We start from the raw sequence: 17,590 nt of genomic DNA, 5'->3' as shown, positions 1-17,590 counted from the left end.
CAAATGCTAATTGTCTGTTTTAACCTTAGCTAACATTCCTAGCCTTGCCACATCGTAACATTGTGCCTCGTAGCTTTTCGCTAGAAAACCAGTGAGCTTGTGCAAAGTTAGTTACCCGATACCAAACACGATAAATTTACAAAACGATGTTGCAAGTTTTATACAATTAAATCCACAAGAGTAGAGTGTGTGGTAGCCTTTAGGCGGCCGCAGTAATCTTTTAAGGCCAGCCAAAACATACGATGCAGGTTCTACACTGCCCCCTGGTAGAGTACAGCGTTCAGATATCTCAAGGCTCTCAAATATGAGTATGTATAATGTTAGGGAGAAGCTAATTTGCGTAGCAAAAATTCTAATTTACTATCTAGTTAATTACAACTATTTGAGAATGAAAAATGTCTGACTCGTTTTAAGAAAACAGTGTCAGAAACTACATAATCAAATCTATTAGAGGTTCTGAACACCTCCACACAGTTTGAGGCAAGTATGAAATAATTTAGGCATGCAGTTAGCACCATGCTAATTAGCATAAACAGGCATTAATTACTTCAGCCTAGCTTCAAAGCTGAAACTAAAGAAGCAAACATGTCTCTTAGCTGATCAACTACGTTTGGGGTGTGGCTGTGTGTGGGGGTGTATTTTACCAAACTATCACTTTAAAGGATCGAAAACAGCATAAACAAAAACCTAAAGCCCATTCACAAGCTGATAAATGGTCATCTTGGTCTTGTGATCTTAAGTGCTGCAAGTTATAATGTAAAGTTGTGCTGCTGTTTCATTAGATAAGATTTACGCAAGTTCACTTATTTAAAAAAAAAACAACTTTCCATCTGAACAGATCTGTTTATAATACAGTATCTCACTTCTTTTTGATCGTGTGGTGCATCACACCTCATTTAACATAACGTAATGCACATATTTTGATGATAAAAATTTGACTTTGACTATTAACGATAAATGCAAATCACTGTAACACAGAAACTCCAGTGTGTAAACACTGAAAACACTCAGATATTTTTCCCTTGATCACTGTATACGACAGACTGCAGTGCCACCCACAGTGTGATGGGACCACAAACCTGGAAAACAAACCACTGACCAAAATAAACATACAATAAAGTCTCTTATTTACAGTATGGTGAGTGTGATAGCGCCCCCTTCAGGATCAACAGCAAAACCAGGACAGAGTGAGGGATGGAAAACGAGCGGATGGATGATTTTTACCCCACAAATCAAAACACCTGCTTTAACAAGTTACACACATCCAAACACACACAGCCCACACATGCAGTACTGGGGGTGTAATGATACATGAAATTCACAATACAATATGTGCTGTGGCTTACTGTGGTGATTGATACAAAAGCAAAAAAAAATTAATACAAACATTTATTTTGCTTTTATTTATTCTAATATAAGACTGCTGTGGTGATTAAGCATCTAGTGCAAGAATAATTAAAACTTTCTAACCTAACCAAAAGCCTGTAAATGCTGAGTCCGATTTATTTGTGTGATTTATCTGGACCTCAAACTGATATCTTGCAAACTAGATGTGATTTTCCAGACTGTGAAAATGCTTAAATATTTTTATAAGATTTCTGCAAATTTTCACAAGCAACATGAACTCCACCAATCACTGTTGGCATGGCAACAACCAAGATGATGTCTGGATTTGTTGGTTTTCTGCTTTTTGTCACTTGAACACATTCTGCTTGTTTGTTTTTGCCTGCTTTGCAAAAAAGAGAATGAAAAAAATGACATCATCCAGTGTGTACAGTTTGATGACATACGAATATTTAATATTTTTATGTTATTTATTGGAATGGCGTTCGGTATGTAACGGCGTTAAGACAAATAAATTTCTATGTGTAAGGCTGGCTTTACATAGTAAAGCTTTCACGCAACTAGATGCATGTTGTGAGTTGCCTGCAACATAATTTCCATGCAACTTGGCAGTTACATGAATCAACTTGAAAACAATGAAAGTTGCACATTTGACTACCAAACACATTTTCTTTTCAACTGCCCGAAATGTTTTATTCTCATTTGCTGATCTGGTCAAATCAATGGTTTCAATGTGATCATGTGACACAATTTCTGTGTTTTGGCTGGCTGTTTCATAAAACTTGTTTAAGAAGCTTGCAACTGTTGCAAACAAGTTTTAAATGAGTCGCAGGAGGTTTCACATTATAAAACTTATTTTATTATCTATTTGATTTTATTATTATAATGATTTTATCATTATGTATTCGATTTTAAGCAACTAAAGTTGCATTAAAGTTTCACTGTAAAAAGCCAGCCTGAAGGGTCAGGTTGTTGCATAAAAGAGTATCTTTAAGAAGTGTATTTTTAATAATGATGTAGAAACCATTGCAATTTATGTCAGTATATGTTATAGCTGTATTTGTTGCATATCGTATTGCCTGTATTGAAAAATAATATGAATACCCATATCATTACACCCCAATACACTACACAAACAAAAATGCAATACCCACACACATACAACACACACACACACATACAAACTAGGGCTGCACGATATATCGCTGGTAATCGTTATCATGATTTTGATCTTTGCAATACTGATATCACACGCTGTAATATACAAAGGAGTCTCTAACCAATCAGAGTGCAATGAGCATCCCAACCAGTCACAGCTCCAGATGACTTTCTGTGGGTGTTTTGATGAACCTGTGTATTTATGTAATCCAACAAAAGTCACTTATTCTGAATTAAAGCAAATCTTTTTCCATGTCACATTACTGACTTAGCAAAGTATACATAATATACTGCAAGGTATATTGCAAACGCAATATGCAGCAATATAATCAAATAATACAATACTAGTATTTTGTCCATAACGTGCAGCCCTAACATACAAACACAACACTCACAAATAAATACTCATGTGAATTTTCCATTCCCCCTTAAGTTCCACACATTCTGTATGTGACCGCTGCACCGCTGGAACGGAAAATTCAACCAAGAAGCTGGCGATTTAGAAGCCAACTTCAGCTTCGCCCACAAAACAACCTCACATTAAAACATAACTAATCCCGTGTAGGCTGCTGCTGGATCTCTCCTGAGTCTCTAAAAGAGTGTTGGTATAACTGAGAGGGGTTTTTTTTTGCTTTCCATTCCACTTTATTCCTTCATTTTATCAGCCGTTGTTGCGTTTTCATGCTTGAGGAGAGGAAGCAAGGACTCCTCCTTCTTCAGGAGGCAGCCCAGATGTGCAGATGTACACTCTGGGCAGTTTGGGAGTGGGTTTATAGGTGTTAAAGCGAAGTTTGAGGAGCTGGGGGAGGGTGTCGGAGGCTGGAAGAGTCTATCTCGCTGAGTGTTAGTCTGTTGTGCCCAGTTTGGCTATGAGTTCATCGCAAATCTTCGTCAGCTCCTCGATCTCTTGATTCTGAGGAAGAGAGGAACAAATACACAGTAAATTACTTTTAACATAGTGGTCTGCATTTTTATGTTTATGCTTTTAGAGTCTGTTCAGAAATATATATTTTCATTTTTATCAAAATGAGTGTTCAGGTAATAATTTCGAAAACATAAAAAATTAAAAACATAATTATGAAATTTGATCAGATTTGCTCTTTTACATGCAATGTCCTTGAGACCCTCAAAGCTAAAGCTTTAGCACTGGCTAAAAAACGGTTGATAAGCTATTCTAGTTAGCTAGTTCCCAATTCTAGTTCCCTAATCCAGCTAATCTGCTCACTAAAGAAGCCATTCCTGGCTTGAAGTTAGAGCTAGATAACACCAAAATGTGCAGGACAGGTGTTAAATAAACAGGGAATTTGCCCAGTTGTGGGACTAATAAAGGATTATCTTCTCTTATCTTACAAGTAGTTGGAAAACTGTTTATTATACAGAATGGAATAAATAATACTAAATTCCAGAGTCATATGTAAAGGCTGAAGATGATTGTACCTTCTGTTCTAGCGCTCTCTCCAGAGACTCCACCTTCATCTGTTCTTTCCTCAGACTGGCGTTTAGCGCCACGCTCTCCGCATTCGCCCTTGAACGCACCTGGGCAATCTCCTCATTTGCCCTGAAACAGCAGCACAGAGCATAGCGTCACACACACCTGCACTAACAACACACCTGAGCTATTGACACGCCTGCGTGAGCTACGTATCTGTGTTAATCGCACACCTGTAAACACTCAGGTGCACAGGAGCACAGATGCATTCCAAATTACACTGCAGCACCTTCCCCAGGTATTTAATAAACATACAGCCCTGTTACAGCCCCCACAAAAAGCTGCCATTGGCAACAGTAAAATCATTTTATTAATGCATGTTTTGAACCAGAGCTTACAGTGTCCCATAGTGTTTTCTATGACTGTATAAAAGATGCAAGTGGCTTTTCTGCTTATTACTGTTTTGTATCATCAGATAATTAATTGCAATAAAATGTGACTGATGTGCTTCTCATGTTCCTATTCATGTGATTATTTGTCTTAAGAAGTAGTTTGTAACACAAACTCAATTCTAAGAATTTTTACCTTTGTTAGAATATGTTATTTACATATAGAGTGAATGCAATAACAGCATTTATAAACCGCTTTATTAACAGGTAAGAGTAGATACATAGTGGCAGAAATAGCCACTGTTTTGCATCAGCCTTAAAGGGTTTAAAATGCTGCAGTGGGTCAGTCTTACTTGTCGAGTTTCTCCTCTGCGTGCAGTTTGAGTGTATGGTAGCGCTGCTCCTCCTGTTTCACCCTCGCCAGATACTCCTGAGCGCACTTCTTCAACACCTCCTCATTCTGAGAAGGAAAAAGAGCGAGAGAGCCGTCAGCTCACTCAACATACTTTACACTACAGACTGGTTAAGCTACATACAATAAACATATATGTGTTGTTTACTGGAGACTTGACTTGTTAATATTGAATGTTGAATGGGCGGGGCTAATCTGCTGTAGGTAGAATGGGTGGGGCTAAACTGCTGTAGTCTGAATGGGAAGGGCTAAACTGTTGTAGGCTATATGGGTGGGGCTAAACTGCGGTAGGCTGAGTGGACAGGACTAAACTGCTGTAGGCTGACTGGGTGGGGTTAAACTGCGGTAGGCTGAGTGGGCGGGACTAAACAGCGGTAGGCTGAGAGGGCGAAACTAAAATGCTGTAGGCTGAGTGGGTGGGGCTAAACTGCTGTACAGTGAACAGGTGGGGCTTAACTGCTGAAGGCTGAGTGGGTGGGGCTAAACTGCTGTAGTGATATAATGTAAGCGTACCCACCTTCTTAAACCCCTCCAGCACGGTCTTCATGTTCTCGTAGCGTCTGAAGAGGTCAGAGAGCGATCGCTCCACTGAGTTGAGGTCAGCCAGTGCCTGGTCCCTCTCCATGGTCAGCTGCTGGACGCTCTTCTGGGAGCCCATATTCTTTCTCTGCTCATCTTCTGAGAGGAGCAACACACTCATATTAAAGCAACAGTTCAACAAAACAAAATATACATAGTGGCCCCAATCCTAAAGGTAGTGGTGAAAGGTCTAGTTTACAGTGTCCCCCAGTAACTTCCCATCAAGACACGTTTGGTGTCTAAAGGTTCCATCTATAGTTTTAGCATAGAAGCTGTGAGGCTAATGTAGCTAAAAGGTAGTGAAAGTACCCCACCAATTAGCATCTGGCAACCTACTGATTTACTATCTGTAAATCATTGCAGACATTACATAAGCAGGTTAAATTGAGATTACTTAACAACTAGACAAAAACATGGACTTACATAGGTGCATAGGTAAGAATAATAGGCCATAAACAGTAGCACTAATTTTGTTTGTACTTTAGTCAATATTTAGTCCATGTCAAATCTATCGTTGGTGGTGGGTATAAGCTTCCATTACTTGTTGGCTACATTAGCCTCGTAGCTCCAGTGCTAGAACTAAAGAAGCAAACTTCAGTTTAGGGGTTGCACAAACTAGTCAACTTAACTTCTCGGCGATGACGCTTTAAGCTTGATGTCATCGAGTCGCTGATCATGTGATTATGATACTAAACAACATGGATGCCTCAGAGAAGACAGCAAGTGAGGAGCCTGGAGATTTCAGAGTCTGTATCTCTGGTTTCCTGAAGGCCAGCAATGCGATCCAGGGCTCAGTGAAAAGGGCACGTCACGCTCTACTCACCTGTGGAGTTTGGCTTTGTCCTCCACCGATCTACAGAGTTTCAAAGATCAGATATTGAATGTTGTTGTCTCTGTTTTTTCCAGAAGACTAGAATTAAAACTGCTGTGTGGTTGGAGAGGGAGCATATAGCCCTGCAATCATGTACAGTTTGAAGTCAGTTACTTTTATTTTTGCAGAGTTACTGCACTCTAAATTTCTCTGGCTCTCTGGACCTTCACCGTGGGTGAGTGTCTCGGCAAGTCTGCTTAGGGTGCACCTAAGTCAGACACAAATCTGCGAGATTCTGGGGTCTGTATCTCCAGTTCCCTGAAGGCGTCATCACAGATTTTTCACCTGTGGTTTTATACATGATGTCATCAGTGATTAGTTGATGTCAGTTCAGCTTTCATCACATAACCGTCCACTTTAAAAAATCTGAAGTCGTACAACCCCCCTAGTTCAGACACCAAACATGTCTTGGCTAATCCATTACATTTGTGGTTAAGGAAGGAAAACTGGGTTTTTTTTTTTGGTGGCCAAACTATTAATTCAGCCATGTCAAACAAGGCTCACCTATCATCTGTGCCACCGTCTTCTCATATTCAGCCACTATTTTCCTATTAAGAGACAAACAAACACAATCATTCCTTTATTTCCACAAAATAATTACTTCAGGGAAAGTGTTGCATTATGGGAGCTGTAGTTTTTGCTGTACCTCATCTCTATCACCTCCATCCTGCTCTCCTCATACTTCCTCTTCCACTCGTTCGCCTCGATCTCTTTAGTAATGATCTGTGGAGACATAAACTCAACCTTAGGCACATCTATGGCACAGAGCAGAGTAGGTCAAGCTTATTCATCAAAACAGAACAGACTGAAACATTATATAGAGCCACTCTTAAAGCAAAATGGCCTTTTTTCTTAAAGCTACAGTGAAATTACATAATTACAAGTTTAATAAAAACTCTGAACTCTAATAGCAATGTGATGTACTTATACATTTTTTTTTTGTTTGTTTTTTTTCACAACTTGAAGTCAGCTAAACAAAGCCCCAGGACACCGAAATCTGAGTTTCCTTTCTAATTATGTTAATCTTGTTCCTTTGAGCCCAAAATAAACATGTACAATGTCTGTCTGATAAAAACCTTCCCAGCATCTAATAAATGTCTGTTTATATATATGTGCTGTATTTCACCATATTTCTCTCCTATCGATGTAAACTGGGCGGTCCTAATCTTGGGTAACGCCTCTGTAAGCATTGCCCTGACTAATGACAAGGCTGTGTCTGTGGCCCCGCCCACACAGAACAGCTTCAGAGCCAGAGAGCTTCAGAACTTAGTGAGCTAAAGCTAACCCAGCATAAAGAAAGGTTAGCAAGCTAGAAGACCTGTCTGTAGCTGTCTGTCGCCCGTTCACTCGTTTATCCAACACCAACATTGTTCATTCGTCTGTTCCTTCATTCATGCATTGCTTCCTCCATCCATCTGTCTGCATGTCTGTTACTTTTTTATCCAGTTAGCATCACATAAAAGCTGGATAATAGTTTTAGTTCTGTATGAGGGGTGGAGCAGGCTGCGAGTGTTGGACAGAGAGCTGTCAATCAAACTGCTCATCAGCCACGCCCACACAGTTCTCAGATAGGTCTGATCAAGCTGTGTTTTATCATATTTATATTGCTCATTCAAGCTTTGCTGGATGTTCAGCAAAATACTCAAGTTTAGTTTCATACAAACATTTTTAATACTCTTGTCTGAGACTGTGTTCCCAGACTTATCTAATAACTAGAAAAGTGAATTTCCTGAAGAAAATGCAGAGTGATGGTGCAGAGTAAGTGGGTACTGGTAGAATGTTGCTAGATGGTTCCTATGGTGTTGCAGGTGGTTGCTATGGTCTTAATGGTATTTTCTATGGTGCTGAAATGCTGTTACTGTGGTATCTCTGCTGGTAGTTAGGGTGTTTCAGAAGGTTGTTAGATGCTTGTTAGGCCATTGTTGTGGTATTCCAGGTGGTTGCTAGAGTGTGTGGTGTAATGTGAACTTGTATGTAATATCTATCCATTGTGAGGTCATTTGTGGGATTAAAGTTGCGTTCATGTTTGCATTGAAAAAACCTTTTTTACGCAACTCATAGCAGCACGCGGCTGATGGCAGCATGAAGCCACGCAAACGTTGGCATGGTGACTGCGGTGCCACTAAAATAGATGATTATTAGAGGAGAGTGTTATCAGTGTAGCTTGTTTAAAGTGGAAAATTCAGAAGCCGCGTTGTACTCTTATTTTTGTTGTATTATACTGTGTTTGTCTGGAGTTCAACAACGAGACGTTTGGCGTCCATGGCTCCCAAAAAAAATCAACATCCTGTTTATTCCACCACGGCAGTTGACGGCAAAAAGTTGGGAAAATTACACTTGTGATGGAGCGTTATACTCTGCAGTCTGTCGCCGCTTGCATTGGCAGAATTTTCCGTTGTGCCTCTATTGAAAACAATGTGAATGCAAACTTGATTGAGTTCTCGAACAATCTCCTGTTTGCATCTGAACGATCACTGCACGAAAACCTTGTGTCTGAGCACTTCAGGAAGCAGAAGCACACTATTCGTATGTAGGCTCTACGATCCAGCAAATTTCTGGAAAAAGCTACAGGAGGGTGTGTTGCAGACAGCATAAAAAGCTTTAATAACATTTATAAAAACTATATGTAGCATGTCATGTACCTCCTCTCTGATGAGGGTCAGTACAGCTGCTTTGTCCATTTCGCTGAGGGGGATGGAATCCAGACCTGGAGAGGACTTCTCTGTCTTCTCACAGCCAATCAGAGCTGGGGGCTTACACAAGCCCTCAGTCTGCAACACAAGCAGATTAAACCCCTCACTCTCATATCTAACCTTACAATTAATATCAACCTTACGAATAATTTCCTGAATAATATGCCTTAAAATGTATAAATACATAATAAAACTAGGGTTCAAATGCTTAATGTTCTCTATTTGATGTATTACAGTTAACTATATTCATTATATCCTAATGTGTTCAATGCATCATAACTGGACTTATTATATACTTGGACTTTTATTAATTTACCATTATTTATTCATGATCCACTGAAGGAATTATGTCTAAGAGAAGCTCACACATTCTCCCCTCCGTGTCTGACCCAGCTAATTAGCAGCCATGTGGTCACCCAATGTCCTTGGTCAGATTATGATTTAATCTTCTTTAAGGATATGATTGTTTCTCAGCCAATCACTGCACAGCCTTTTATAAGGAGCTGCAGCGCTGCTAGACATCTGTTAAGCACTGACCATTTCTGCCTCAGAGCACAGGACAGTGGCTTAAAGCTTCAGTCTCCAGTGCTCTGGAACTTGGCCTCCCCACCCCACCCCCACCCCCACTTCCACTCATATAAAGACCATTTATTTATCATAGGACTTCTGCAGTCTCTGTGTTTCCTCTGACCACTGCTGTTACACATTACAGTGAGCTACCTCACCCCAACAATGGGTTTCACAGAATGGTAAAGTTTGTTTATTTTCTAAATGTATATCATTTTTACCCCTGAAACTCTGAGAATCTGTGTGTGGGTCCACACTTCAGTTCCCGCTCTCACAACTACAGAGCTAACACATTAGTAAATAATTAAAAGCAGATAATGAATAATTTATTGTAATTATTGAATAATTCATAAAATATACTGAATAATTCATAAAATATACTAAATAATTCATAGTAGACAGTGAATAATTTATAGTAGACACTGAATAATTTATAGTACATACTGAATAATTAATAGTAGATACTGAAAAATTAATAGTACATACTCAATAATTCATAGTAGATACTCAATAATTCATTAATAATTGAATAATAAGCCTGAAGTTTGAAGAGTTAATCAGGTGTAAATTGTCTTTTAAAACTTTTTATTGATGGCCCATCTAGAGACTGCAAAACGGTTGTAACAGTTGCATGCAAAAGTTTAAACACCCCCGGTCCCACATTACATAATGTTGTTGGTTTTCTAAGTGAAAATAAGTGAACACATCCTCAACAGAGACACAGTAAAATATAACATTTTTCTGCAATTTCTGTTTAACATATTAGGATAAACATACAACATTTTGCACAGGCCACATTTTGTGTTGTATTTAAAAGAGATGTTTTTAAAGGGTTCTTTAGCAAAGGAAATGGTTCTATATAGAACCAAGAACACTAAAAGAACCCTTTGCATGATTAAAGGGTTCTTTGCATGGTGAAATGGTTCTTTCAGATTGATGGTGAATGTGTCGTAGATGGTTTTGTATAGAACCTTTTTGAAAAGGGTTCTATATTGCACCAAAAAGGGTTCTTCTATTTTTGCAAGCCTTACATCGTAACAATAGAAGAACCCTTTTTGGTGCTGGAAAGAACCCTTTTTAAAAAGGTTCTACAGAGAACCACACACAAGACATTCTCCATCAGTCTAAAGAAAAATTTGATGATGCAAAGAACCCTTTAATCATGCAAAGGGTTGTTTTTGTGTTCATGGTTTTATATGGAACCATTTTCTTTACTAAAGAACCCTTAGAGACCATCTTTTTTAAGAGTGCACTTTTCTACACATGTGTAACTGTCCCAATTAAATAAACAAATAGGTGGGTAAGTAAGTAAAAAAAAATACCACTCACAGGTGTGCAGACTTCCTTCTCACTGAAGTGGTCCGTTTTGCCCATCTGTAGGTCTGAGAACAGAAGAACACCGGCATTACATTCAGTTTTATTATTAAGTTACAACACACTGCAGACACTAACTGAACACTGAGGAAGTGGGTTTAAATTAGACTCTCAACATCTTTAGATACAAATCAACCTGACAAGCAGCTCATACTGAGTGCAAATCTCTAAATGGCCACTAGAGGGCAGTAAAGCTTTAATACACATACATTCACTCACTGACCACTTTATCAGAAACCCCTTTGGAGTTTCATCTTGTAGACAGACGCACAACGCAGGTGTTTCTAATAAAGTGGCCAGTTTGTGAAAGAACAGGTATGTGTTTCTAATAAAGCGGCCAGTTAGTGAAGGTACAAGGTGGGTGTTTCTAATAAAGTGGCCTGTGAGTGGAAGTACAATGCAGGTGTTTCTAATAAAGTGGCCAGTGAGTAGAAGTACAAAGTACATGTTTCTCAAAAAAAGTGGCCAGGCAGCATAAAATATTATTAATGCTCAACATGACATTATTTCGAGAAACAAAGCAAGTTGTTAAGAGCTGATGAAACAGAAGTGATGCCTGCTGTCACTCATACTAATTGATATAATCCACTAAAAGTGCCTTCGGCGAAACCTTTGTTGGTGTCTCAGTAATTACTCAGTCACTCAGAATAGGTAATATCACTACTGTGCTGAAAACCCTTTTGTTTATTAGGCACACTAACAAATATTTTAGTTAAAATAATGCAGGAACAGTCATTAATTAGGTCACAGTATTGATTCACCAGTGTGTTTTAATTTATTGCATGGCGTATACAATCTCAATATGCTGCAGTATAATCACAGTGCTAGTATTTTGTCTATATCATGCGTCCCTACAATACTCTCTGGTGGTCCTGCGAGCTCTTTATGGTGTCTCCCATTCAAAATACAGTGGACCAATTAAATTGTCTGGAGTTTGTCTTTGTTTATTAGGCACATTAATGCCTAAACAGGCCCCGCGTGCCCTGTGCACACAGAGGCTGAGTGTTCTGAGCAGAGAAGCTGCTCTGTGTTTGGACACTGAAGCAGAATGCTTTTCTAAAAGAGCTTTTCTACCAGAGCTGGACCAGCCAGGCCTCATTAACAGACTGACCGGCTCAATATGGTCACTGTTTCAGCCGGAACCTTCTGTTTATGAGCGCTGAAAAAGCAGAGCTGGAGAATCAACAGAGCCCTTTGATTCCCATCCTTTATGTTCATGTGAGGACACAAAGGCGAAATGTTTGGAGAAGTCTTTTCTCAATAAAGTAAGAGTTTAACATAAATCAACACATTGATCATCAAAATACATTCTTATTATGAAGTTTTCATCTAACTAATGATTAGACAGTTTTCCTTTCCAAATTGTTGCTATTACACATTCATATTGAAACACTTTTGGTCTAAAGGTGCTTTGAACACCTAAAAGGTTTGAGTGCTTGCATCACAACAATGGGAGAGTGTGGGCATGGCCTTTTGGCTTTACTCCCAATGTAGCACTGTCACTAATATACAAATATTTACACGTGTGATATTGTTTAAGATATAAACAAAGTAGTAATAGGAACCAGATGTCCACCTCTAAAAGCTCCCTCATAGAAAGTTATTATATGAAATGGTTATGAATACACTGCTTGAAAGACACTGTTTTACAGTAGTTTTAAGAAGATTTTGGTCTTAAAATTCAATTCATTGTGGAGGGATACATGCAGGGTGTTGTGAGGCAAAATAGTCCCCAAAGAAAACTTATGATTTCAGATTTTCTATTATTTTCCCATCGTCAACATTCCACATAAAACTCAGAAGACATGTGTAGGTTCACTGGTGGTTTTGGATAGTAAACAAATGTCTATATTTGTGTTGTAGTCATGGTAACCCCTGGTATCACCACCACTGTAAAGAAATCTGAACTATTTCACACCAAATCACTCTGAATCACTCTGTTTACATCTCACACACTCACTTATGGAGGAATTTAGAAAATTCGGTGGAATTTCCCTTTAATAAGGTCAGTTATAGCAAACTACTGAAGGAAAAATGATTATTTGAATTAAACTGCATTCGGAATTACAGTTACAATACACATACAGTGTTTTAATGTGAATGTTTACAGGTTCACTGGAGTTTATTTATGTTCTCACCATCTGTGGTTTTCGTGTCTGTCGGGTCTTTCTGCACCATTCCTGTGGAGGCCAGCTTCTCCTCATCAGTGGCGTGTCGTACAGGGAGATCCAACGGAGTAACAGACTCCTCCTGCACCTCCTCACCCTGCACATATAAATTATGTATATATGTAAATATCTATATGTAATAATAATAATAATAATAATAATAATAATATGGCCCATTTGGCTAGGCCAAATCCTAATCTTAACCTCAGTAACCAAAAAAGAAATGTTTTTGTTTGCTCAGTTACAAAATTGTGACATGTTGCTTTTGTTCAAATCTTTTACAAAGTCAGGAGTGAGAGAGAGAGAGAAAGAGCAGAGAGAAAGACAGAAGGACAGCAAAGAGAAAGAGAGCAAGAGAAAAAGAAAGACGACAGCGATAGAGAGAAACAGCAGAGAGAAAGAGAATAACAAGAGAGAGAAAGAGGTCAAGACAGAAATGCACTTTCTTCTTTACTGTGAAAAATTCAGACCAACACGAGAGAGTTCAACCAACTAATCCCAAATTTTGAAAAATGTACTCAATTAGAGCAATTACTAATTCTTTTTGGGCACTCAGCCCCCTCGCTGCTAAACATAACATGTCACCACCTGAGAGACGGTGGGTTACCACCCCCCACTTACGCCCAGCCTACGGACCCCCACCCTCCGTACCTCCACTCTACTGACCCCCACCCTCCGTACCCCCACTCTACTGAACCCACCCTCCGTACCCTCACTCTACTGACCCCCACCCTCCGTACACCCACTCTACTGACCCTCACTCTACTGACCGCTAACATTACTCAACCTATTTATGTTAAATATCATTTGTTTAATAATTAGTATAATTACCATGATAGTAACATCGCAACATTGTAATTCTAATAATGAAAATGCTTATTATTGTGTTGTTTTGTTATATTTTGTTTTCATTATTGTTTTCATTGTTCACTACCACTGATCTGACGCTTTAGCAATACTGTACTTCATAGTCATTGAACTGAATTGATAGCGGAGCGCGAGAGAGAAAGAGAAAGACTGTAGGGAGAAAGAGAGAGAGAGAGAGAAAGACAGACAGACAGAGAAAGATAGCAAAGACAGAGGAAGGAAGAGGAGAGAGAGAGAAAGAAAGAGAAAATCAGCATAGAGAAAAACAGCAGAGAGAGGAAGGAGAGAGAGATAGAGTGAGCAAGTGAGCGAGAGAGAGAAAGGTGGGAGAGAAAGACGGAGAGAGAGAGAGAGAGAGAGAGAGAGAGAGAGAGAGAGAGAGAGAGACAGGAGTGAGATAGAGGAATGAGAGGGAGAGAAAAACAGCAGAGAAAGAGAGAAAGAGTGAGAGAGAGAGTGAGAGAGAGAGTGAGAGAGAGAGAGAGAAAAGAGAGAGAGAGAGAGAAAGGAAGGAAAGAGAGGCAGGAATGAGATTGTGGAATGAGGGAGAGAGAAAAACAGCAAAGAGAGAGAGAGAGAAGAGAGAGAGAACATTGCTGAGTCACTGCAGTAATATCACAGTGAGTGAGTCAGCAGTGGGAGGTTTTATAGCTGTATGGGGATCAATACCCACAGAACAATACAGAGCATCTCTTCCTTCTCTCCCTCTCTCTGCATAAAAAATGAGTCTTACCTGATTGCAGACGTCCAGCACTAAAGACTTATTCTCATATTTCTTCACTTTACAGGAGTTCCTGCAGACAGACAGATAGACAGATAGACAGACAGACAGATAGATAGACAGATAGATAGATAGATAGATAGATAGATAGATAGATAGATAGATAGATAGACAGAGGGATAGAGAGACAGAGAGTCAGTGTCTGGATGCAGGTACTTGACCTCAGTATCAGGTCATTTTAGCACAATGACTCAGCAGAATGAAACTAGCTTCCTTCCAGACAGCTCTGGAGAAAAGAAGAGCAGAGCTGTGCCCATATAATGATAAATCACTCAACTGCAGTTCTATTTTTCAATCAGCGCAATTCTGCACTGATAATCTGTGTAGAAAAACAACATATCAGCATCAGTGTTTACTGACTATTCACACCCACTGCTACAGTTAAGTCAGTGTGGATGTAGTACCTCCTTAATGCCTGTAGATGGCAGAAGCTGCGAAAGGCCAGTAAATCTTGTCATCTTCTACAGCGTCTAAACGCTGCTGACTGTTTGCTACACATTGACATTGACCACGCTGTAGCTGTGATACTATAAAGCACAGTGATGTACTGAGTCGTGACATCGTGCTGCCACGGTAATTAGCGTCTCCTAGCTTTGTTAGCCATGTTAGCATGTTTGTTGGAGATAATAAGTAACGTTTTAATAAGTAATGCTGCAATATGGACTTCTTTGTAAGGTCAGAGATGCAGTGCTGGGACACTTACAGCAGGGGGGTAAATTAGTGACCCTCAAAGAATTTAATACTGTACAAAAATCTATAACAGCCTGCAGGACACTTAGTCTACTGCCCAATCAATACTTATCAGACTAATCAATACCTACTAATTAGACACAAAAAAAATTAGAGAGGAAGTCGGACATGGCCTATATTTACAGATACATGCAACAGCACAGCATGCAGTGGAACACAAAGGGTAAAAGCAGGAACAAGCAGAACAAGAGAAGAGAAGAGAAGAGAAGAGAAGAGAAGAGAAGAGAAGAGAAGAGAGAATAGAAGAGAGGAGAAGAGAGAAGAAGTGAGAAGAAAAGAGAAGAGAATAGAAGAAGAGAGAAGAGAATAGAGAGCAGAGGAGAGAAGAGAATAGAAGAGAGGATAAGAAGAGAGAGGTGAAGAGAAAAGAAAGGAAGAGACGAGAAATAAGAAGTGGGGAGAATAAAGGAATTGAGAAGAGGTGAGAAAAGAAGAGAAGAGAATAGAAGAAGAGAGAGAAAAGAAGAGAAAAAGAGAGAGGAGAAGAAAAGAAGAGCAGAGAAGAGAAGAGCAGAGTGAATAAGAGAAGAGTGAAGAAGAGAAAAGAAGACAAGTGACAAGAATAGAGAAGACAAGAGTAAAGAGGAGAATAAAGGAGAAGAGAAAAGAAGACAGGAGGGAAGAGAAGAGGAGAAGAGAAGAGAAGAGAAGAGAAGAGAAGAGAAGAGAAGAGTGTGGAAGTGAGAATAGAGAAGACGAGTGAAGAGAAGAGAAGAGAAGAGAAGAGAAGAGAAGAGAAGATACTTACAGGAGCAAACAGAGAAACCGCACTTGCTCAGTGGTCCTGATGGTAACAGTAAACGGGCAGACAGAGGGGAGGACATGGAGAGAGGGATGGAGCGTTAAAAATCGGACGAGTGGAGGGAGGAGGAGAGAAAAAGAAGAGCAGAGTGAGCTGAGTGGGATTAGTTCAGAGAGAGGCCGCAGCAGCCGGGCTTCAGACACGCACAGGACAGTAACACTGAAGAGAACTGGGACACTGCAGAACACAGAACAGCACAGACACAGAAACAAAGCCCAGCAGAAGAACCTACTGACCGTTCACCACTGACCAGAACAGGCCAGTCTCAGCTCAACGCACAGTAAAGCAAGAGTTCGGCCAAAAACCTAATGCACAGTTATACATTAAACCATCCTTAAACCAATTACGGTAGATCACGTGAGACACGTTTGGTGTCTGAAGTTTGCTTCTTTAGCTTTAGCACTGCAGCAACAAGGCTAATGTAGCTAACAAGTAATGGAAGTTTATGTACGCCAATTAGCATGGTGCCAACTGCATTGTTAAATCATCACACTCAAACCTTGTCCACTTATTAGTCCATGCATATGCATAAGTGTGTGATGACTGAGGAATGCAGTTAGCAACATGGTATAAATAAGTACATAATTAGCCCTGTCTAATTTAGTCCACAATTTAAATCACTGTATTCATACTTTCTGATAGAATTCTTTAAAGGGCTGATGGGAAACCAACATTTCTTTGCTTTTTTAGAATTAGGGTGTTTTCACACTTGTCCCAAATACCTGAGTCCGCACCCAGGACCGATTCTGGGCTCATTTGGGGCAGGGGGAATTATGCTTTCACACAATTCCATCTGTACAATGGATCAATTGCGCAAATCCATACATCACCTTTCTGCGTGCAGGTTTGCAGAATGGTCTTGTTTGCTGCTTTTCATTACTTTCCTTGGATACAAACACTCAAGCAGTGAAGACCAGCACTTTGTTTGAAAACGAGTTTGGTGCTGTATGTAAAACTTTCCAAATATACTAAACTGCAAAAACAGCTGTTTTCTGTTTTTGTGATGTCATGAAAGCCAATACATTTAAATATATCCATCTATTCAGGCTACAGCAGTTTAGCCCCACCCTTACTCAGAGTAAGGAGTGTTTCAGCCCAGCCTGCTCTTTGAAGAAGACACAATACAGGCCAGCCAATCAGAACAGAGCTTTTTATATATTAGTGCTCTCGGATTTCTCAGTCTCCGTATGTTTGAAAACAGACCGAGTACAGAAAATAAGCAGCAGCATTGTGGCAAGACGCAACAAAACACTTCTGGAGCCACACTGAAACTGATTACATGCTTGACAAAATTAAGGATTTAAATATTATTCATCTTCTAGATGATGTTTGTTATATATGTTTAGGTTTTTACGTTTATGTAAAAAAGGAGTTTTACGTTACATTTACATCACGTCTTCTTTTAT

At 39.5% G+C, this 17,590-nt stretch overlaps 1 protein-coding gene across 3 annotated transcripts in view; it reads right to left on the bottom strand.

Moving 5' to 3' along the window:
- Nucleotides 1-3,123: 3,123 nt before the first annotated feature.
- Nucleotides 3,124-17,590, bottom strand: part of tacc1 (transforming, acidic coiled-coil containing protein 1) — a 71,517-nt gene continuing 57,050 nt past the window's right edge. For all 3 annotated transcript variants that reach the window (XM_036594253.1, XM_036594255.1, XM_036594254.1), the window contains 10 exons: nucleotides 14,585-14,645; nucleotides 12,955-13,081; nucleotides 10,772-10,824; nucleotides 8,825-8,953; nucleotides 6,829-6,905; nucleotides 6,687-6,730; nucleotides 5,250-5,410; nucleotides 4,674-4,780; nucleotides 3,940-4,060; nucleotides 3,124-3,415 (listed from right to left, as the gene is read on the bottom strand). In XM_036594253.1, the coding sequence (XP_036450146.1) occupies nucleotides 3,347-3,415; nucleotides 3,940-4,060; nucleotides 4,674-4,780; nucleotides 5,250-5,410; nucleotides 6,687-6,730; nucleotides 6,829-6,905; nucleotides 8,825-8,953; nucleotides 10,772-10,824; nucleotides 12,955-13,081; nucleotides 14,585-14,645 (949 nt within the window). In that variant the 3' untranslated portion in view covers nucleotides 3,124-3,346. The remainder of the gene's footprint in view (nucleotides 3,416-3,939; nucleotides 4,061-4,673; nucleotides 4,781-5,249; nucleotides 5,411-6,686; nucleotides 6,731-6,828; nucleotides 6,906-8,824; nucleotides 8,954-10,771; nucleotides 10,825-12,954; nucleotides 13,082-14,584; nucleotides 14,646-17,590) is intronic.

This window comes from Colossoma macropomum, unplaced genomic scaffold, assembly GCF_904425465.1.
Source record: "Colossoma macropomum unplaced genomic scaffold, Colossoma_macropomum, whole genome shotgun sequence".
In the NCBI taxonomy this organism is placed as follows: Eukaryota; Metazoa; Chordata; class Actinopteri; order Characiformes; family Serrasalmidae; genus Colossoma; species Colossoma macropomum.
This window is presented reverse-complemented; position numbering and strand designations above follow the sequence as displayed.